Raw genomic sequence first — 23239 nt, 5'->3', positions numbered from 1 at the left:
CACACACACACACACACACACACACACACACACACACACACACACACACACAGAAAATAGATGTGTGCATGTGTGGAGGCTGGCAGGTTGTAGAAAGTGTATTAGGAAAATGACCGATGTTTTATTTTTACACTGCTCTGTTTGTGATGAACCAAACAAAATCCAGTGTGAGGGTGGTTTCCAATGTTTCTGTGCACTAAAATGAATTCCAACTGCACGGGACAGACTAAGGTATGAAAAATCTCGGTAGTATGCTCCAATATCACGCAAAAGAGATTTCAAATTCAGCTTGGAGAAAGCATTTAGTTTGTGGCAACATCTGGCAACAATGAATAGCAGTTATTGATACAATAACTGTAAAACCAGAAGTAGATGACGAGTGAGTTAAATGAGCAGATATGTTGATTTACTTGCTTTCTGACTTGTATGCACAGACTTTAACAATAACTGAACAAAATTTACATTCAAAACACACATTTAAACCTTGTGACGCTTCCTAGCATGTTGACATGAGGTCTACAGGACTGAAAAGCATTATAGGCTCACCACTAAGTGAGAAGAAAAGTAAATGTTCCAGCAGCAGGCCTGCTGTAGTCAGAACAACAAACAGGACAATTATCTAGCCCAGGCGCTACCTGTACATTAACTCCACATTCTCCACAGTGTGTGCACTATTGCAGCGAACTCCATGCTCTTTGTCACCACAGAGAGTGAGAGCTCGAGAGCTGGTGGAATCCGGCAACAAACTGTTGTTGATTATTGGTGTGCCACAATTTACAAGAGATGTGCCACCATTAGAGCTGCAGCGAGCGGAGAACCAAACCACTGGCTAAATCTGCCATGAAATACTACACTGCTGCAATAAAAACCTGAGTATCTGCACCAAAATGGAAACAGATGAACCTCGTCAAGGATACATTGTGCTTTTTTTTTCTCCTCCCCCACCTCCTTGTTTCCTGATTCTTCAGGTCTTCTCCAGATGAGCGCTGAGAATAATGTTGTTGTGGTTTTTTTTTTATGATTGCGTGCATCGATGTGCGTGCGTAGCGTGCGGCATATGCCAATCACGTGTGTGGGGATGGTGTGCACACTGGTGCATGCTTGTTGGTCTATGTGTGTATCATGTTATGTTATGGCCTAGACAAGAACTGAGCCCACAAAGGAAATCCACTGCCAACAACAGCACAGCTATTGGCATGGAGCCATACCACCCCAGAGGCTTATGGGATAGGGTTTACAACCAGACACAGAGTGTAGGAGGGCAAAATCTGTAAGGGTCACTGTGTTATATTTTATATAGTGTCCAGTACTTCTACTATGCTTTCATGGAATTCCATGTTTCCCTTTCTCTCTCTCTCTTTTTTTTTAGTAATAACTAAAGTTTTCATCTGGTACATGTGGAGATAAAAAGCAACACTTGGTCTGCAGGCTACTCTGCACTCGTTGTACAAATCAGGCTATTAATACCAAGCATTACACTGATGTAGAGCAGAGTACCACAGATTTATAGACTACATTAGTAGTCAGATGAGAACATTATGGTGTTCAAGTGAATTAGGGCAGGGGCTCTCTCCCTTGTTTGCTCCAGGGGTGAGGTTGTGATATCCCGTTACTTCCTCAAACCCCTCACTCAGAGGGGACAAGTGTGTTTTTTCCATCTGAGCTCCAGACAACTTCTTTCCAGTATGTTGGCTTTTCTGTTTTTTTGTTATATAATGTTATTTGATCACTGCAAAGCCATCCTGGACTGCTGGTTACACTGTACAGATGTGCAATGGTGATTGGTTTATTAGCCTTGTAAACATAATGATGTGCTGCGTTTGCCTTTTTGGCAAAGCAGCGGACTAAAGTGGCTGTAACATGGCAGGATTGCTCTCTTTTTCTCCTGGATGTTCGGTTAGATGATGCATCATTTGTGTAGAGTTTCATCGGAGTTAACAGTCAATGAACATTTTCTAGTGGCATCGTGTAGAGTCTGAACCCAAAGCCCCAAAAGCACCACTCTTACTCCTACCACCACCCTCTCTTCCTCTCCTTTGTCTTGTCATCCTTTTTTTTCCTCTAGTCTCTAGCGAGCATCCGTGCTTGCCTTTCGTCAGTGGCCATTTATTGACAGAGCACTACATTCTAGACATATCTGGGGATTAAGTTGCAAATTTAAGCAATGGGAAAATCAATGGGTTCCTCTTTTAATTCATGAGAAAGGCTGTCACTGTGGAAAAAAAAAACAGTAGGGAGATGTGGCTGTTTAGCTCACATTCATCTAGAGAGAAGCAGAGGAGGAGGAGGAGGGCAGCATCCTTTAAATCTCTCCATCAAATGAGGGCAAGGCTGATGGTGGTTTGCCAGAGATCAAACCACTTTAGAAAAAATAAACCCTTTGCTTCCACAGTACCATTCAGTAGACTGACTGCTCCATATTTGAATGGGACCAAGCTTTCATTTTTCTTGATCAGAAAGCAATGCACTCTGGTCTGGGAGCAGGAGTGTGTTTCATGTCTTTTAAGTCCATGTAGAAACACAAGGAGTCAGCAGTGTTGGGAGAGACTGCTGCAGTGGGTTTAAGCACTACCTGGACTCTCAGCCAATAAAAACAGGTATCTGCTTGCACAGATGTGTAGTCTCACTCTTGCCAGTTTTTTTTTTTCTTCATGTAAAGCTGAGGAGTCATCTAGATCTTTTGTCTTCATCTACAGAGATTCCAATCACAGGCTGTTCTGTTTTTGATAGAAAAAGCTTAATTTGTTTAAAGTTTTGCCCGTAGAAGCTCAGTGTAAAAGCAGCACTTAATAAAGACAGGTAAAAAAGGAGACCATGTCTCACAAGTCCCCTAATTCCAGAACATTAGACGTTTCTGGCGAACATTCAGTAAAGTCATCAGATCCCTGTGTTTTATGACTCTAAACCGGTCGCATTCATCCCCAGGTTAGACTGTGTTACTGTGTATCCCCTGCTGACTTCAGGGAATTTGATTTTTTTAATGAACAGCTCAATATCTAATTCATTAAAGTGGCTGTTTTATTTGATGCATTTTCCTTACTCCAGCTGAACCCAGGGAGTAAGCCTGGGGATAAGGGGAGACGGTCCTGTTGATGGATGTCCAGTTACGCGCACAAAGTTCCCCCTAGTGCGAGCCAGCGTGTGCCCCTGCAGAGACAATCGGTGTTGGGGGGGTCTCACTTGATTGTGACTCCGCTCTATGGGGAAGGAGAGACTGACTTTTACTCCATATGAATGCCGAACGACGGGAGCTGTAATTGGCCTTGCTCACACTCTCCCTCATCATTAGGGGCAGGCCAAGAGGCAAGCTTAACAATCGGTAAGGGGCGCACTGCCAGTGCTTTCTCTAAACCTCTGAGCGTCTATCTGACAGTGAAAAAGCATAAGGAGGCACGTTGGGCTTTAGTGCCACATTAAAAAATGTCGCCCATGGCTCCGCTTTGTATGTGTATGTATCCTCTGCTGCTCTGTAATCAGCATGTCTCTCATGTCTCTCATTTACAGACTCGTCTGTGGTCCTCTGCCTGATCTTAGTATAGATCAGTCTTTTCAGACACGGTTTTATATTCACAGATATAAAATAAACGTTTTGCATACCATAAAAACCAGAAAGTCTGAGATACATTAAGCTGGAGGCCACGAAGAAATAAAGTATACAAGGGAAAGGTGGAGTAAAGAGATACACAGAGTCTTGGTGAAATCTGAAGGGGTCAGAGGAGGTGTGGAAAGGGCTCCCTGGTGGGGGCCTGAGGGGGGGGGGCAGCTGGGGATGTGTCAGGTGCCTGAGCTGCGCTCTGTGCTGGGCAGTGTTGTTGTTACACCGAGGGCAGCGCCACAAGTCCGAAAGTATTGATTTCCCGCCTTGTCAAGAGGCAGAGAACTGTCATGTGGAGAGCACTGACCTTGGTACACACACTAAGACAACTATTCCCCTCGGCCCCCCACGGCACAGAGAGGAGAGAGAGAGGAGCAGATGCAAGACACAGCAGCGGCAGGCAACAAACAAGAACGCGCTACCAAATCTCCTGCGGGGGACTGGGGGTGGAGGAGGAGGAAGGAGAAGAGAGAGGAGGTGAGGAAAAAGAAAGAAAAGAAAGACAGAGAGAATAAAAAGAGGAACAGGAAGCAAGAGAGCGAGAGAGAGAGACGGGAGCTAACAGTCAAAGCCAGGGCCAGTTCCCCTGAGTTGTCAGTGGGCAGCCCAGTGTCTGGTTATCACACTGTTTGAAATGACAATGGCTTGACTTGTATTTTCCTCCTGAGACCCAACTCAGATCTATAAATCAGAGAGAGGGAGGGAAGGAAGGAAAGAGGGGAGGGGGCGGTGGGTTGGAGGAACAGAGAAAAGAAAAGGGCCGGTCAGAAAAAGAAACAGGAGAGCCCGGCAGTAAGGAAAAGCCTGACAAAAAAGAAACGTTGGGGAGAAAAGGAGCATGAGATTGACTCCCTCTGTCTGTGCATCACTGGTGTACTTGTAGCCTTTGAGATCTACACAGAAAGACAGAGAGGAAGGAAGGGAAATAAAGTGGCAGCTCAAGTGAAATGTTTTTCATGTGGAAGCTCCATCAGGATTTGACAACAAAAAGGGCTCCCTGTCACCTGCAGCTACACGGCAGGGCTCATCCCCAGTCACCGAGGAGCGCAGCGAAGAGAGAGACAGACAAGAGAAAACACAGCCTACAAAGAGCTCTCCCTGGGTTATATCAGGGTGACAGACACTTAAGAGACCCAGCTTTAGTCACACATCTCTCGCCTCAGATCAGGGCGTTTTGCTAACAAGCTCGGCAGCAAGTTTCCCCTCTTGCACACTGAGACTTATGAATAAAGGCCACTTTCTTTATGATGAAGAGTTCCATGCTGAGTCGTGAGGGAATCTTTTCACAACGTCTCTTTTTTGGTGAGTCTGAAAGAAGCGGCGTCCTAATTGAATTAGCTGGCTTATTAGTGTTTGACAGCGTAAGCTCGGCTATAAGTAAGGAAGACTTTGGGATGTGAATTTAAAGAGCGGTGTTGGTTTTGGTTCTAATTTTACACTCTCTTGACACACATTATTCCCCTTAGCTGCAGTTAGGCCCCAATATGGTAACGCTAATAATACCGTATGTGTGCAAGGGGGTTTTAAGTGGCTGTCTCACCTCAATTGCCAGGCCTTTGAAGCATCCAGTCATCCTAGTGGCAACAGCCTTGTCCGACCTCATCAGCGGTGCAGATTCATCATTTATGGATAAAGCAGAAACAGTGGAATGGGTGTGATTAAAAAAAAAGAAAGAAGACTCATTAAAAGTACTGAGGGTGTCATTAGACAAAAACACAGAGGTGGTTTATTGTTACATTTGAAGATAAGAACATGCAGCTTTCTTGATTCTCCTATTCTCAATCCTCTTATTTCAACATGTCTTAAAGGGAAAAAAACAGATTAAGCCCACCTTTGGCCATAACACTGTTTAGCAGCCTTGACGCTGATGTTTTTTGCCTTTGTTAGTCTGCCTTAATTTGGTCAAATCTAATTGCTAATTACACTTGCTTTCATTATCGCCGTGTGTTAAATCCAAGGGCTTTAACAGTATTATCTCTACCCACCGAAAGACAGAAAGAAATCTTTGATCAAGATTAACAAGATATACTCTCCTTCAGTTTGTGCAAAGATAACACACGCGCAAACCGCGCACACACGTACACATCACAGCCGCTCGAAGGCGTGCGCGTGCTGCGCAAACTTAATGAATCTGTTTCATCTGTCTTCTTCACTTTCTCTCTCCGTGCTGTCGATATTCACCTCCCCATGCCCTAAAAACACAATTTCTAAAGAGTGCAACTTGATGCTTTTGGAGACGTGTATTAAATAATAGCACACACAGTAAATCATCTATCAACACTAACCTGTCAAAAGTAGCATATTTTTGATATTTTACCAGAAATGAGGGGTCAAAAACGACTATGATGTAGTTTGTTTTTAGTCTGGTTTCATGGTTGCTTGTGACTTTGTGGCCTTTGCCACTTTACCCTGGGTGCTCTGATCATTTGAAAACCAAACATAAACAGTAGAATCTATTGGCCCTTCCCCCCAAAATAGTGGGAATAAACATAAGCGCCTACAATTAGCCCTTGTTCTCAGAGGATGTATAATGGCGCTCGCTACTCAAAATGAATACGTGCCACTTGAGGTAACGACAGATGGAGCTAAAAGGAGCTACTTTACCCGCTTAGTCTGCTCTCTTTGGGGATATCATGCTGTTTGTATCTGCAGTGAATGAGGACATGCCAGTGAGGCCCGTGGGCCCTTCAGCCTCCTTGGGTGCCAGGGGCTCAGTGCCAGGCAAATGCCCCAGCTGACACATGATAAAGTCGGGGACAGGTGACCAAAGGGAAGTGGGCTGTTCTCTGCATTCCCGGCGAGCTTCCCAGCGATGGCATGCCAGACAGAGCATTTAACGTCTCACAAATCCAGCAGAAAAAAACCAAAAACGACAGCTCAACACTGTCACTGATGTCAACAGGTTTGATGAAATAAGAGAGCATTAAGGTTAGACGTTTCGATGATATAATGGCAACACTTTTTGACCTTTTCACTGTGCCTAAATCACTTCAGCATCAAATTTGGCATGCTGTGTTTGGAGGCTATGCCAACACTCTTGACTGCAGCTCTTCCACCACAGTAAAATTTTGCAAGTCACACTGAAAAAACAAAACGTTGGATGGAGAAATCCAAAATATCTGGTTTACATAATGTACCAGATAAAAATAAACCAAACCAGAAGATGCATGAGAGATCCTAGTACGTCTGCAGTCTGGTACGTCCACTTAGATTTCAGTGAAATCTCTATTATATGTTCACCGTCATTGTCATGCTTCTGAGTGGGAGTGCATTTAAGCAACAGGAAGCCCAGTGTTGGGGTGGTGGCCTAAGCGAACTGTAATCTCAGTGCACAATATGATGACATTTTATTTCACTTCACTTCCACACTTGCCTTTCTCCATTTGTTTTTCTGTTTTCTTTTCCCCCCTCATCTTGTATTTATGTCACGTCTTCCTCGGTGTCCATGATATACTGCAAATGCCTGGTTAAGTGCTGTTCTGACATCAGCTGAGTGTAGTCGCAGCATTTGGCCTGGGGACAAATGCTGGAAAGGCCCTATAAATATGGATGCCGCCCTCCCCCTCGGCTCCCTGATGAGTCTGCATGTGTCTGAGCGTGTGTGTGTGTCTGTGTAGCATGCCGCTTGCGCTGTCACACCATGTCCCCACTGTTTGTTTACTCACACTGACAGAGATACACTCGCTGCCTGATGGTGCTCACCAGCTACGCCTGCTAACCAAGTGCCAAAGCGCTTGCTAATGCCCGAGCTCCTCCTGTAAATAATGTATCTGCCAATGCCAGGGAGTTAGCTAGTGCAACAGCACCAGCTGTCTGAGCTATTCAATAGGCTGACAAATCTGTTAATCTGAATGTCGCTCTCAGTTTGCACGCATATGTGTATCTTAGAGTGTGTGACTGTCACCTGCCGTTACATTTCAAAGCATCACATCCAGAAAGCTCAGCGTTCCTTGAAAATGATGCCAGGGAAGTCAGGCGTCTTCCTGGGCGGCCACCTCTGCCCTGGGGTCTGCAGAGGCCCCGTGAGTGCCCCGTGGCTGCAGTGATGCCAGCATGTGCAGAGCTGCAGGGAGGTTCCCCGTGGGGAGGAAGCAGCCCATTAGTACAGTCCTTGCCCCACCGTTTTACTCCACTTCAGTACACATCACACAGGGCCGCCCTCTACTAACTATCTAACACATGCTAATTAGCCTAGCGACAGAGCCAGTTTCTCTTTGCTTTGGGAGCATATGTGCAACTCCAGAACAAAGCTGACTCTGGAGGACCCAGCCAGGGACCGCCGCTTCATTAAATGTTCTTTTATGCACTTGCAATAATGTGGAATGTGGCCCTGCTTTAGAGCAGCCTGAAAAATATGACTGATAGGATCAGAGGAATTCCTTTTAAAATCCAGTTTCACGAGTGAAAAGGAGGTCAGAGTTCAGTCTAATCAGTAAAATTGCAGTTGAAGACTAACTGCCTCAAACAAGCATCTCACACACAAAGTCCTTTTTGTTGCTGCTGTTTTTCTGCCCTTAACTCTTTGTGCAGCGTGCTATGGATCCTCCAGCCAACTCACCTTTCCTGCAGCGTCTTCATTTTCTGGAAACAAGAACAACCGCAGCCTTAATGAAACTTAATGATGATAGTCATAACACAACAATAATCCAGTGGTCTGGAAAACTAATCAATGCGTCTTCTCTCCTTCCCCTAATGACCTGTGAAAACAAAGCAATAAAAGGCTGCGTGTGTGTTTATTTTGGCCAAAGCAACAGGCTGATAAGAGCTGGTTGATTAGTGCCGAGCAAAGCCAAGGCGGTCACAGAGATTGCGGCACACGTGAACTCAATGTCACTACCTGAGGTGAAGGTATTTGTGTACGTGTGTGTGTGTCCAAAACTTTCCTGCCTTTTCTAAATACCTTTTTTTTTTTACAGTGTGGGTGTATTGACACCTAAATGTATTCTTTTTATTACAATAGGTTTGTGATCTCACAGTAAAACTGATGGTAATTTCCTGCTCAGTGTCCACACACTGTGATTATCTTACTCCAACTCCGAATAGGGGTGCCAATTTGTCATCTGCTTGATTCCCTCCAGTCTCGAGCTCTTTGCAACGACTCATTGTGGTGGGCTGTGCACAGTTTTGGGACAGAGTGATGAAAAATCACAGTTCCTTAGATTCATCCTTTCCCTTTTCTGGAGAAATACAACCCCACTTTCTTTTTTTTTCTTTTTTTTTTAACAACCTTGTGATTTCCGTTTTCTTCTCTATGATGAAAGGTTTTGGTTTAAGTGACTGCTTTTAATTGGATAAGTACAGATGGGGGAAAGGAAAAATAATATTTTGCTTCTATAGTGTAACGGGAATTTGGAAAAGCAAAAAGAAACAAAAAAACAATCCGTGTTTCTGGAAACTAGAGCTTCTTAACACACACCCATGCTTCTTTTTTTGTGGTAACATACATAGTTTATAATCTGTATTTTTCTTTCTCTTATAAAGAAAACGCCTCTTTTACATGATTTAAAAGCAGAAGTCATGATATGTGCACGTGGAACAAAAACACTAGGAGGAAACGACCACCTTAACGGCATTCTCCAGAGTCCAAACCAAATACATGTCATGCATACTGTATTAGGAGACACATCATTTCTGAAACTCCTCGAATTAAAATGATTTAACAAGCCCCCGTAATACATGTATTTCTTATTCCCTGGTCAGATTACATGAATACCTAAACACACAACACCCTTCATATTACAACATGGGAGATCACTGTCAGGTGGATTACATGGAATGATGAGGTGATGTGTCTTTTTTTTCCTGCTTGCTGGAGAGCCTGGTGTCCTGATTAAAAATTTCAGCTCCACTGCCTTTCTAATTAATTAGCGAGGCCACTCAGAGGAGCGCCGTGGACCAATTAGTCTCTAGCAAGCCGATGATGCCTATCGCTACGGCATCACCGTACAGCTGTCGCTCTCTGCTCCGAGGACGGTTGGGGATGGACCCTTAGGTGCTCGCACAGGTTCAAACACCAGCATGGATCCTCAGCAAACCAGCTGCACGAATACACACGGCATGGTAATAATGAGAGAAATGGAGATAAAATGTGCACGTGCAGACAGACTTAATGAAATAGAGGAAAATATTTTAGGACAAATGAAATCGATGCTAGGGATTTCTTTTAAAATGATGTATTGAGTGTAGAAAAAGGATTGAACTGGTTTGTTTAAAAAAACCTGTCAAAAATATCATGCTTGACTATATTTGAATAATTGAAAAATCACAATATTTACTGGTTAGTGTATCTAAAATGTGTTTTACTCCTGATCATTTTTATTTTAGTTAAAACAAATGAAATATTTGAAAGGAAGATTATTAGATATTACTAATAGTTGTTGATAATCCTGACTGATTTTAAATGTGACATGACAATGGTACTTAAAATATGTTGTAAGACATTGCAAGGAAACAAAGATGTGGCAGATTCACAAGCAAACCTTGTGCCAAATCCTCCTGTGTCTACTGATTTTTTTATTCCGACTGAGAGTATTAACAAGATGAGTTGGGACAAAAGCCGGCTAGAGATTTTACCCGAGGCAGATCTAGCAAGATGGGACTGTTTCTGAGGGCTGACACCGAATTCATCCCTGCAAAGCTGACCACAGGGCTGGGCGGGCGTGGAGGAGTCTGCGTTTCTTTGGAGGGGTGGCGGAGTTTGCTGACTTTGTGAGAACGGACTAGTTATAAGAGCGAGGAAGCTCATTTCCACTTCAAGGGGTCGTCTGAAACATGGCATCAGCAGGCCTCTCTGTTAGCTTTCGCACGTGCGCTTGTGTGAACTAATGCACGTGCGTGTATACCCACACACACACACACACACACACACACACACACACACACACACACACGCCACCTGATCATCTCACATTCACCGATGCTCTTAATGTCTCCCCATCGCCTTCTTTCCTAAAGTCTAATGTTTATTCGTACTTGAGGAAAATGCGCTGATACCGTTCTTCTTCAAGACTGAAAAACAGCCGAAAGCTAAAAAAAAAAAGAAGTAGAAGAAGTCTTAACTTCAAAGCCCCCTGCAGTGTGTGGCGCGCACACACTAATGAACACATCACACACACAAACACATAATGTCCTGCAAATAATTCACTTTCTCCGGCTCTTACATGTTTTATTACAAAGTAGACCACAGATTGGCATGTTTGAAAATAAAAAATAATGCACGTGGGTGTGTTTCCATAGCACAAACACACATGCACACACGCACACTAACACAAGTCATTTTGCAAGCACAAACAGTCAATACCGTAGTGGCTGATTAGTATGAGAAGAGGGGATGAATATTGGAGAAGGACTCTCAAGAGCCACCCATGAAACATGGAGAGGATGTCAAAGCATTTTGTTCCCATCTCGTTCATTAGGCCTAAGTCAGGCAGACGAACTCGAGTCTCGAGTTTTTTGAAGTTCGCTCACAATCACGCAAATACATAACGGCGAGACAAAAAAGGCACGCGCTGAATACAACGCCGCTGGAAACAGTTGTAGTTATTAGATCACCGTGTCTGACATTTTGTCGACATAAGTAATTAATTTAGCCTTTCTATTGGGAAAGTCCAAAGAGCCCAATTAACATGGCTAATATTGCTGCATCGTGTAAAAACATCATTTTTTTTAATACAGAGGGAATATTTAAATGACTTGCCTTCATTATTCAAATGTATAAGCAGAGTCATCACTGGGGAAAGAGACAAGATGGGATTCACACTCGCAGGAGCAAAAAAATGATAACCAATCTTTTATTTCTGCACAGCATTCAAATAAAGAAAAAACAGCATATGTGCTTTTCTGGTAACTTTTTCTCGCCTTGTTTTCGTGTTTGTCATCTAAAGTGAGACGGCGTCAGCTTTAGTTTCCACAAGAATAAAAACAAAATAGATACAGAGTAGATGTTGCTGTGATAAATGTTCATTTTCAGATTTAAAAGAAAAAAGATTGTTTTTTTTACAGTGTGTCTCCGTAAGCCTACAAGCAGTTCGGTGTTAAATAATAATGAGAGTGGAGGCGATAGCTAAAGAGGATTTTTGTCTTTTACACTTGGTCCAGCACACATGTTCAGACACGAAGCCAGGCCAAAGCTCTCTCAGTAGCCAAATCCAAAAGGCTCTGTAAGCAACACGCTCCAGAAATAGGATCAGATAAATAATATTCTTAATTTAGAGAAAATGCAAAGAGTCAACAAGCAGGAGTGAGGGGCGTTTTACAATTTACTTGAATATGTTTTTTACAAAATTGCTTTTGTGGATACTTTGTTTTTCGGTTTTCACGCTTGTCCGGGTGTTTGTTTTCTAGCGAACTCGGAGGGCCCCACTGCTGCAAGGCCTGGGCTCTTGGCTCGACTCTCCCACTCGTATAGCTATAACAAAGTCAATATTACAAAGAGGTAACACATGTCAAGGTTTGCTTCAGCCCTGCCCTTGTGATGTGATCCTGGATAGGGGCACATGGACACGCACACACACACTGTGTAAAAGAATGCATGCCTTCAGTGGTTCAGACTGTCTACCTCAATGAGGTAAAATATATTCCGATCTATTTTTTTTTTCATCTCTTTGCAAATTTGTTCTCTGGTTGAAGCTGGTATTTTGGCTCTTCTCACAAGTGAAATTGTTCATGCGTGTGTGTGTGTGTGTGTGTGTGTGTGTGTGTGAACTTCTCCTGTTACACGGTATCATGTGTGAGTGTAAAAAGTACTTGTTGTGCGCTCACATAAATTTTGAGAGTGTGTGTGCGCGTGTGTGTGAGGGTCAGTTTGTTTTGTTTTTCCCTTACTTCAGCACATCTGAGAGAGCTTTTCTGGAACTCCTGAGCCCTGTCCAAACAAAGATGGCCGAACATGAGGGATGGAGGGGAGGTGGATTGGGGCGTGTGTGTGTGTGCGTGTGTGTGTGTCTATGCGCGTGTGTGTTTGTGATTTTTCAAGTAAGCTGGGACCAGAAGGGCCTTGCGAAAAACCAAAGGAGGGAGAGAAAACCGAGCCCCTGAGAAAGGCAGCTGGAAACACGGAGACTTGTGCCCCCCCCCCCCCCCCGCCACCACCACCACCACAAAGACACGCACACTTCTCCTCCTCTTCCTCATCCTCCTCTCCCCCAGCTTCTCACTCTCTCTCTCTCCCTGGTCCAGCTGCACTCAGATGTGTCTGCACGGTCCCCCCCCACCGGCCCACCAAATTCCCCCCATCACCCCTGCTCTCCCAAGCTCAATGCCACTGCCAAGGGGAGAGAGAATGAGGGAGGGAGAGAGCGAGAGTGTCGCAGCTGGTAATACTTACTGGCCATTTTACCGCAGTAAAGGCATGAGATTCATTAGGCCAGGGCCCGCGTGTTTTGCGCTGAGTACCGGCCGTGTTATTGTTAGGATGTGGTAAAATTATAAATATGGAGGGGCGAGGGGGATTTGGGGAAAGGGGGTGCAGGAATTCTGAGAGGAGAGGAAAGCGAACGTAAGGTGGCAGCGGCAGAGACGGGAGGCTTAGAGGAGAAACCCGCCGCTCATTAACTCCTCTGCCACAGTCTTGTTTCTCATGATTGGGTGGCAATAAAAAAGTCTGTCACAATTTGTCAAAGTTAATGACTCAATGGCACACCAGCACTCAAGGGCTGGAAGACACGCTAACATATGTCGAATTAGTCAATAGCTTTATAATTGCAGAAATACGGATTCCGGCTTTCGCCAAATGAAGCGGACTTTGAGGGTCCTGAGAGGGAACGCGCAATTTGGTCAGGTCGATTGTAGGATGGCAATCACTGTGGCTTGGCTTCGCTGTTCTCGTGCAATTATTAGTCTCTTCCTCTCTCTTTCTTTCTTTCTTTCTTTCTTGTTTCCTCCCTCCCTTTTCCACCTGTTTGAGCTCTCCGTCTTCTTTGTGACCTGTGACTCTGCATCGGCGTCTAGCCTCCACTTCAGCCCCTCTATCTGTGAACTTTGTAAGACTGATAACACCCAGATGGACTTTCCTTTGGTCTGCCGTCTCCCTCCCTCTTTCGCTGTCCTGTTGCAAAGACACTCCTTGGTTCTCTTCCTCGTCGTGCGGCTTTGGGAGTGACACTGCTGTCACTGCACTGATGTAACTATTGGTTAAATGCTCTCTCCCTCCCCTCACTGTCTGTATCTCTGTCTTGTGTCCCGTTTCTCTGTGTCATTTGACACTGCAAGTACTCATGGACGTTTCAGCTTTTTCTTGGAGGGTTGTTTCTAAAAAGGGAGCTACAAAACTGAATCAGGAGCAGTCTTCTGGCTATGCTGGCTGAGGTAAAAAAAGAAAAGAAAAGAAAGAAAAAGCACAAATCTGTAAATAGCATGAAGTGATTTTTCCTTTTTATTAGGTGGTGGCGTTCTAGATTTAGCGCCTCGCGAATAATCAGAATAATGCCGTTATCATTGTTCAGCATAGCTTATACATAGTTTGTATTTCCACAGCTGTTGAGTGTGCAGGCCCAGGTGTTTACAAGTAAACCACTGCTGCTGACACACTGTTTGAACAAAACTATGAGGAAAGAAACAAATATTATTGCCCAGTCGTGTGTCTTGAAAACCAGCCAATGGTGTCTACAGTAGTGTTCAGTTCGGTTGACAAAAACATATACATAATTTGCAGATTGCTTACACACAATTAGTACATGATTTTTTGCATTAAAAAATGGTCAAAGAAAATAAAGAGCTATTGGCAAGATGGAACCTAGGAGCTCTTCCAAGATTTTGCTGGCTGGGAGCGAGTTTGAGTAGGGGAATTCACTGCACGGGTGCGTGTGTTAGTGTGTGAGTGTACACAGGGTTGCATGAGAGGGAATGTGGGAGAATGTGTGGGCGCTTGTATGTGTGTAGTTTGAGAGGTAGGATTGGAGGTAGCGAGTCCCACCCTCTACACTAGTGTGATGACTAAATGTCAATTTGGCGATAGTCTCTCCTGCGCTGGCCTCCTGTCGTCACGCTGCGGTCAGGCCCGCATCGTGTGTGTCCCGTCGCCCACACCAACCAGTGATCACCATGGAGATGTCCCCTCATGGAGAGGGGTCAGCAATATGTCTGGGATGTGACTAATACTTTCTGTTTGTGTTTGGGGGAGATTGATAGAAGAAACAAAGAGCAACCATTGTTGGTCACTTCTTCCTCTGTTGCTCCATTTTTACAAACTTAACCTTCTCCGCCACTCTTCCTGTTTTTTCACCCTCCTTTTCCTTTTACACCTTGCCGTTTTCTCTCCTTCCCCCCCCCCTCCCAACAACACACACACACACACACAAATGTGCGTCTGGTCGCACTGTGTGGCCACATCACTCCCTCAAGTCTCCAGACAGGAATGCAGTGTTGCATTGCAGGCCTTCGCTGTGATAGTTGCATTCGACGAGGGGCAATCAGTGGGCCAGCCAGTGCAGGTGTCAAGTCTGACAGGGAGTTGTCCTTATCAGCCGTTCGTCCCTCCCTGTGATAGGCTGAAGGTCGCAGCGACGGTGGAATATATTGACAACAATGGCGTCTTTATTTGCTTCCCTTTCCTGTGCTCACAATGGCCAGTGATAGGGGAAGTGTGTTGCTTGAAAAGCAGAAAGACTAATAAGTGTCGAGTGGCTTTTGGCTTTTTATTTTATTGCCAAAAAAGTAGCTGTTCAGATAATATTATTCCTGCTTGTTTGAAAAGGAATAATTACTGAAGTGCAACTGATACTGGCTATTTTCAATTAATACTAATAGAAGTTATAAACATCCAGTAAACATCTTATCAAACTAAAGCTGACATTTTTAATAAAATCCAGTCATTTGCTACTAAAATGTAACACATCTACAAGGTTGGATGTTTTGTGGTTGAATAATAGCAATGCTATTCAAAGTGAAAATAAGCATCATAACTACATGTTTTCAATTTTTATACTGTATATGCTGGAATTCTGTACATTTATAGAGATATGTCTGCAATAATATAAAGGTAATATCTCTGCTGACATGTCTTTGGGTCGTATTAAAGAAACAGCTGCTGTTTGCAGCTTTATCCTCTTTGGCTTTTGACCTGAATATTAGCATTGATACAGTATTTCAGATATTCACATGAGGTGAAAAAAGAAAGTCTCAAACAGCTGTCTCTTTTGGGAATTTTAGCATCTTTTGCAAAACATTTTCTAAGCCTACCTACCTCCCCTCATTAGCTTTCCCTTCCTTCTCCACCTTTCCTACAAACTACCTTACCTGACAACCCCTCTTCCCCCCAAACCACCCCCTGCTCCCTTGCTATCTCACTTTTTTTTTCTTTCCCCACTTCCCATTCCTTCTCTCGCTCCATCCCTGCTTCCCCTTGCACTTCTTCTTTGAACCTGGCCTTGTGTCTGTGGACCCAAAGGTCTGTCACTGGGCAGGTGGTTTGATCTCTGGCAGGGGAATTGCTTTGAGGAGAGCTGAGAGGGGCCAGCGGCCTGGACTAGGGGGCCTCTGCATGGACCTGCTGTCTACACAAAAGATGGGAGAAACCGCTGTTCCCTTGATGCTTAGGTATTTGAACTGATAGTGTAGTTCTGTGTTAACCATGTGGTGCATTTCTCCATCTTTATAGGTTGCACTGTCTGAGAGCATGGCATATCAGAGCGAGATCACAGGCTTGTGTTTCTGATCCGGTATTTCTATATTATGCTCCCTCTTCCTCTGTGTTTCACAATATCAAAGCCAGCTGGGTCCTTTATCCGTCCACTTTATAAACAAGTGCGACTGTCCAGAAGTACATGCTCCGCTATTTATCATGCAAGTAAGTCAGACCGAAGGTTTCATCATCGATCTGATTCGAAACATTTCGGAGTGGACGTTCACTAGTCTTTACTCGATGTTTATTTTTCCTTGCTCACTTCATTTCTAACTTCATTTTCAGACTTGGCCCTTTTGAACTTCCGATTAAGAAGTTTACAGTGTGTCACAAAAGACGCCTTTGAAAAAGGCCTAAATCCAAACATCATATTAGCCTTTTGTATTTATTTGATCAGGCTAGGGATACACCAACTGATTGACAATAAAAAATATGTCAGGTCATTAGCTGAGAGTGCGTGCAAACAACAGACATGGCTGCCTCTATTTGTTTGACTGAAAGAGAGGGGGGTGGGGGGGTGGGGGGTGGAAAGGAAAAAAAGAGCGGGGTCCCAGATCTCCACATGAATACACGAAAACACATGCTTCTCTTCTCCTTCTGTAATCCACCGGGGACTCACGCCCCATTTGGTTCCTATTAGCATAGTTCTGGTCCCTCTGCCCCGTGTCAAAGCCCAGACGCACAGCTGCACAAAGGACAGGGACCTCTGGCTCTGTGACTGCCAGGCGGTGGGCTCAAAACGAGAGCTGACACGGAGGACGAGCCTCACACTGTGGGAATTTCTGTGGAAAACAGTCTCTATTCTGTGGACTACAGTTTAGAGCAAGTGTTTGAAAACTAACGCTAGTGCACAAGTGATTAATCGTTGTTTATTTTTGTACCACTTTGTAAAGCAAGAAAGCTCTGTTTCGAGCCAAATCCAATGTATGAAATCAAACAAGCAAAGATTAGCCCTGGCATGAGGCATTTGCTCCCCTGTATTTTGTGGCATGCTGTGTCTGACTACAAAGACTTTCTTTATTCGCCGTGTTTTATTTGTCACCTGTTTCCAATATGGACATTGTGAAGTCCTGATCTATCTGACGGATCCAGGGCCCGTTTTATGACACGCAAAGCTGCCGTGCCTCTTTTCCTACACATGTTGGCTGCACATTTCTGGCAGGAAATTGACAGCATTTCAGCAGCTAACTCATGGATGAGATAATATCTTGTGGGTGGAAGAGAGGACAAGATGCTCCCAGTGTTTTACAGTGACCCTAAGCAGAGACAAATTTAAATCTCAAGCTGCTGCTGCTGCTGCAAAGACTTACACACATGCACACATGATGTGCAAGTACGCACGGGGTTTTCATTTAAATCTCGGCTTTGCTTAACTCACCAAACAAGAAATGTGGTCTGTGGCTGTGTGTTGAACATGATAAAGGTTTTAGTTAAAGTAGAAGGAACAATACCCGCCCAGCATCCAGCAGCTGTCTGTGTTGGCTTCATCGTACGAAGTCTAGAGAGGATATAGAGAGGCAGAAACGGGCTAGGCAGCTGGTGCTTTTGTGGTGTTTTTGGTAGCATATAGTTACAATGTCAACCTTCAAATATGACAGTTAGGAATACAGTTATAACGGATATTAGTTTAGGATCGCCGTCAGTTCTTTAGTTTCACAGCACCAAATGAGTACCTTGGTTGACCTTTACATATGCTGCTGCTTGGTTTAGAGTTGGACTGATTATCTAAACTAAAGTCCAAGATGAAGCCATCTTGTTCAGCAGCTCCCCTTTCCTGCAGTTCTTCAGTCCATCTGTCCCACTAACAGCCTTTTAATTGAGAGTCCTCCCCAGTCTGATGCTGGCCATTGCTAACTGTCAGTGTTTATACAATTGGGCTGGGACAGGGACTGTGAGCCAAGCAAAACATCCATGAAACATCAAGCCTCGAGCTAAACAAAACCCAGCAGTGAGAGACGCACACACTTGAGCCAGATAGGGGCTGGAAATGATGCGTTCTGATTGCATCTAGGTTAAGTTGTTGACCACAGTGGTAACGCGACAGCTGGGAGAGAGTTGACTGTTGTTTCGGGTCTAATTGCTGAAGCCTTGTCGGGATTTTCCTCGGCTTGCTGTTTAGCTGTTAAGTTTTCTTGTGATTTATGAAGCCCAACGCACACTCCTCTGTCCTTTTGCTCACAATCGTCGTCTTTAGTTGCGAGCCAAAGAGGAAACCCTGGCGAGACACTAGCACAGTGACTAATGTTGTGTATCTGGCCGGGCCTCAGATAACACAGCCTCCTCCCCCGGCCTGCTGTGACAAATATGTGCGAGTGTAGCGGTGGGATCTGGGCCCAAGCTCGTCCCTGACCCAGCACAGGCCAGACACAGGTTAAACCACGGTCAAATACAATCCAGAGCCACAGAAGCGGAGTTGCAAGTACGTGAGCATCTTAGAGAAGTCTGATGATTTTGTCTTTCTCATTTCCTCTGACAAGCCACACGCACAGGCCAACTCACATCTTGATCTTGTTTTTGATGGCCATCCTTGACACATCCGTCTGCTGCCTCTCACTCTGTAGTCTTTTATCTCATTGTGCGCAATCAGCTTTGATGCAGCCACATGACAAACATTTCTTCTGTTTCACTCCTCTTACATGTTCCAAACTAAATGCGTAACAATGCACAAATTAATACAGAGAAATAACAGGCACTGTGCGTCCCCTCCCTTCCTTTTTCTCCCGTCAGTGCCTCCTCAGTCGAGAGGGGCTTGCTGCTTTAATGCTTCTTAATGCTGTTGTCTGCTTAATGGGCCAGATATGAGAGGTGCTGCTAGCCAGCGTAATAAGTCAGTGATTAGAGGGCGCCTTGTCACAGCAGCAGCCCTGCAGACAGTGGCACGCTCTAATTGCTGTATTAGACGCCCCTTAAGTATCTTGTCAGCTGTCAGACCCCAGCTCGTAAACAGCAGAGGTGCATTTGATATTTCCATTTGTTTGTTTCCATCTTCTGCTGTTAGCGGTGCCGCGCAGAGAGGTAATTAGAAAAAGGCCTGTGCTGTGTGACATCATCGTGCTAAATTTGGCTGCTCTAAATTAGATTTTGTGAGGAGTTTCATAGTTTATGCAGGAAAGTCTTCTGTGGCAAAAGCAGAATAAACTGAAGTGGAATTAAGCCAAAGAATGTACTCAAAAATTAAGATGAAGTGTGCACAACATAACAGGACCACAAAATGATCTGCTTGACTATGTCTATAAAATAGTCAAGCATGCTCGGGAAAGTGTAAAGCAATAATTCAAACTTGAAAAGTCAGAACCTTAAAAAAACATCAATCAGTCATCAAGGATGTTGCTTATTGGGTTTCCACTGATCAAATCTTTTTAGCTCTGAACATAATTGGGGGTCTGACTGTTAAGAAAGCACTTCAGTAGCACTTTTCTTACATTTCACTGTAATCATTGGTTCAACACTAGTTGAACAGGATATCAGTTTAACTAGATAAGAATGTATTAAAGAAAAAATATTCCACTGAAATATAACAATAATTTCAATATTTTTCTTGTAGGCCTGTAGGTGGTTCAGTAGTGTAGTCGTTTACACCTTCACCTAACACGACACCAACCTTTTGGTGCTGCGTCAGAAAGGGAATCTGACATAAACAGGTGGATCAAACTGTGCTACGCACTGTGTTGACCCTTTGTGAATAAGGGAGTAGTCTTGTAATCTAGGCTGCAGGGAACTTATATGTTGGCAACATGGAAATTTGATTAGGAAGTAAAAAAGGGCTGTAAGTGGCTACATGAGCATGGATGTTGCTACAAAGTTGTTACATTAAATCAGGAATTTTATGGAAAACTATTCAAAACATACCACTGAAGAATTCTCCTTTTTTGTCTTTCTATCTGAAAGGTCACGCATTTGACCCTAACTACCTCTGAATGTTTATGAGCTCCTACATCTGGTTAGTATGTGTCCTTGACTAAAGGAACGCTGAACTCGTTTAATGCGCACTGCTCTGGATTAGAACGTCAGCTCAGTGCTTAACTTTTGCTCCGACTGACACACGGCGTGTAATCCTCGCACACTGCGAGGATTGCCATCCCTGCACCTGGAGAGCTTAAAAATGGTGTGAAGTCAAATAATCTCTGTCTCCTGTCTCATTTGGTGTCAAACTGTGAGGTGACATGGTTAGAAGTGGTGTAATTTTGTGTTTAATCTTGGATTAGCCCGTGTTCATTTTGACACCTCCAGTAACTAATCTGGTTTACAACACCTCAGGGCAAGCAAAGGGGGGGATTCTGATAGATTTTATGGTCCCTTAGTTAATTGTGAGTGAGGCGAGTTTTATATCTTGAATTGCAGGATATTGGTCTAATCCGCAGACGGGGTGAATGTTACTTGCAAAGCAAAGAGCAGAAAAATTCTGTCTTTTGCAGCTCGTGCGCTGACCTCAGCTGTGTGATGCAAAGGCCGATCTGCGCCTCTAATCCTTGTCTATCTGAAAGTGCTGATTGCTTCTGATATTGTGAAATATAGGCTGGTGGCACAGAGATGGACTCCAACCTACGACCCACAAAACTGTTCTACCATTACCTTGTAAAAATTACATTGAGACAGTATGAGATAACATATTCAGTGCAGACAATAAATTCATAAAGTTTAGTGTGCTGATAAGTAAAGTTTGGTCTATGAACTAGCAGTTAGCTTTATATTGTCTTCCTCTTTTTTTTTTGTCTCTGACAGACACCCACAGGTATGTCTGCATTTTGATCTGACAAGCTTCTGCATCATTTGAAATTCCCCATCAGAGTAAATACGCAGCAGCTCGCTGCAGTCCCTTTGTACCTTCCAGCCAATGTGCCGCATTAAGAACACCTGACATATTTTCTTTGCAATACTTTTAATTACAGATTTTTCTTCTTATCATTTTAAAGAAAGAACACATAGGAAGAATATCCTCAGCATTTCGGCACAGACCCGCCGCCATACTGAATGTAAAATATTTTATTCTATTTCTATTAACTTGTAAACTCTGTAAATATAAAATGTGCAGAATTTGTGAAGCAGTGAGAAGATTTCTGATCTGCACTTGCAGTTCAATGGATGATGGTAATGAGTCTGAGAGACCAAACGAGGTAATGCATTTAATTTATCCCTTAATCATTATTATTATTATTATTCTTACTTTTTTTATGCATCACCAGCATAAACAGTGACTGCCTCATGGAGTAGGAAGCTATCAACTTGCACACAACAGCCAACATTACATTAAAGTAAAAAAATAAAATAAAATACATATTTGATTAAAAACAAAGAAAACTTTGGATGTCATGAGTGTTTTCTTCCCATAAGACATTTTGCTGCACTGATCCTCCTACAGCTTTTGATTCCCCTCAGGCAGTTTAGGTTGGTGTTAGGATCTTTATTCATCATTTCATATAGATAATGTAAAAAAAAATGTCTGATAAACACAAGGCTGACAATTCCTATTAAAGATTCTTATTTCTAATTAATTTTCTTGCCTTCTTGCTTCCCCGTGCCAGCCTGACCTTTACAGCTTGCAGCTGTTGTACTCTTCTGGGTGATGAAGTTGCATTCATTTATACAATTTTTGCGATATTGAACAATCAGACTCATATATGTGATCAAGTGAACACCTTTAAAATCTAACAGGACATTGTCTTGTCTGTTTTGTTTTGTTTTTTATGGGGAGGTTAAGCCTCAGAAGACGATGTGTTGCACTGCACTGAGTCGGCCTTGTCAAGTCTGGACACTTAACCTCTCCCTACTAAAAGCTTTCTGGGGTCAGACTAAGTGCAACTCCAGTGTTGAGTAATGGAGCCTCAGTCAAAACAAGTTACATTTCTATGTTTTCAGGAAGCAAAGCCCTTTGTTGGGTCACGTGATCTCAGGATTCTTACTGTATACGGAGAGGTGGAGTCGCACTATGGAATCAAAAAGTAGTTGGATATGTAGGATCCGGTCTTTATCTCGCTGTTGTCACATTTTAAAGAAACAGTCAAAGCATTATGTTCAGTATGTGATGAGCTTTGAGCTTTTGCTGACCTGCAGCAGTCTTCTTAAACTTCTTTCTTTTTTTTTCAGTTCACAGCTGTTAGCTGAAAGCTGCTCTCTGTTAGTCTTGCTCCATTATCTCTCCTTTTTACCCAAACTGTAATTGATTTGGATTTCTTCTTTTCTTGTGTGTTTCCACAGGCCATTCGCTGCACACTGGTGAACTGCACGTGTGAGTGTTTCCAGCCAGGGAAGATTCACCTACGAACATGTGACCAGTGCAAACATGGCTGGGTAGCTCATGGTGAGAAAATCACATGACCATAAATCATTAAGGTTGTTGTTGTATCTACCAAAATTAGTTATTGAAATAATGAATAGATTCATCCTTTAGGGTTTTCATAAAACTACTTTATGTTTCTATATAGCTGGGCTCTATATAGAAATTATCATAGTACAACTAATATTATCTGTGTTCTGTTAACTTTACTAAAACTGTACTAAAATCCAAATGATTTTTGCTAATTTTCCACAGTAAAAGTAACTTTGCGGTTCGTTTGCTTCTGGTTTTTTTGTTTGTTTGTTTTTTTTGCTTTCAAAGACTCTTGTTTTTGCATCTTAGATCAAAAAAAAGAAAGAAAAACTCTACAGCCGCAAGAGAGATAGAGTAGCAAGAGACCACACCTTATGAGTTTTTCAAGCGGGTAAAAGAAAAAGGGAGAGGAGGCAAGAAAGTACAAAGAGAAGAAGGAGGGTGTGGGGGGGGTGAAGATAAAAGAAAACACCTGTTTGGCTTGCGTCCGCAGAAGCGCAGGCCATGGGCCCTTCAGCAGATCGCACAGGACCCCATTGACTATTTTTTAATCTCTCCCTCTGAACTGTCAAGCACCCATCTCTCCTCTCCCCCACTTTTCATTTCATGTCGGCATTGGCAGGGACTCTGACAAGTAGTTCTTCATTTTTTATTATGTTCGTGTCTGGCTGTGCTGTGTTGTCAGGCAAAGCCCTCGTCAGCAGGAAAAAAAAAAAAA

General features: G+C 43.5%; 1 protein-coding gene across 6 annotated transcripts in view; it reads left to right on the top strand.

Annotated features, from left to right (window-relative positions):
- The window catches only part of bnc2 (basonuclin zinc finger protein 2), a 165564-nt gene that overhangs the window by 101258 nt on the left and 41067 nt on the right, over positions 1 to 23239 (top strand). For 5 of the 6 annotated variants that reach the window (XM_005726887.1, XM_005726884.1, XM_005726885.1 and 2 more), the window contains one exon: positions 22410 to 22512. In XM_005726887.1, coding sequence (XP_005726944.1) covers positions 22410 to 22512 — 103 coding nt within the window. Of the gene's footprint in view, positions 1 to 13804; positions 13901 to 22409; positions 22513 to 23239 lie in introns of those variants that run through there. The other variant, XM_005726886.1, reaches the window with a different exon arrangement.

This window comes from Pundamilia nyererei, unplaced genomic scaffold (assembly GCF_000239375.1).
Source record: "Pundamilia nyererei isolate P.nyererei 1_Seehausen unplaced genomic scaffold, PunNye1.0 scaffold00022, whole genome shotgun sequence".
Classification (NCBI taxonomy): Eukaryota; Metazoa; Chordata; class Actinopteri; order Cichliformes; family Cichlidae; genus Pundamilia; species Pundamilia nyererei.
Note: the sequence above shows the minus strand (reverse complement) of the source record. Positions and strands in the feature narration are given on the sequence as shown.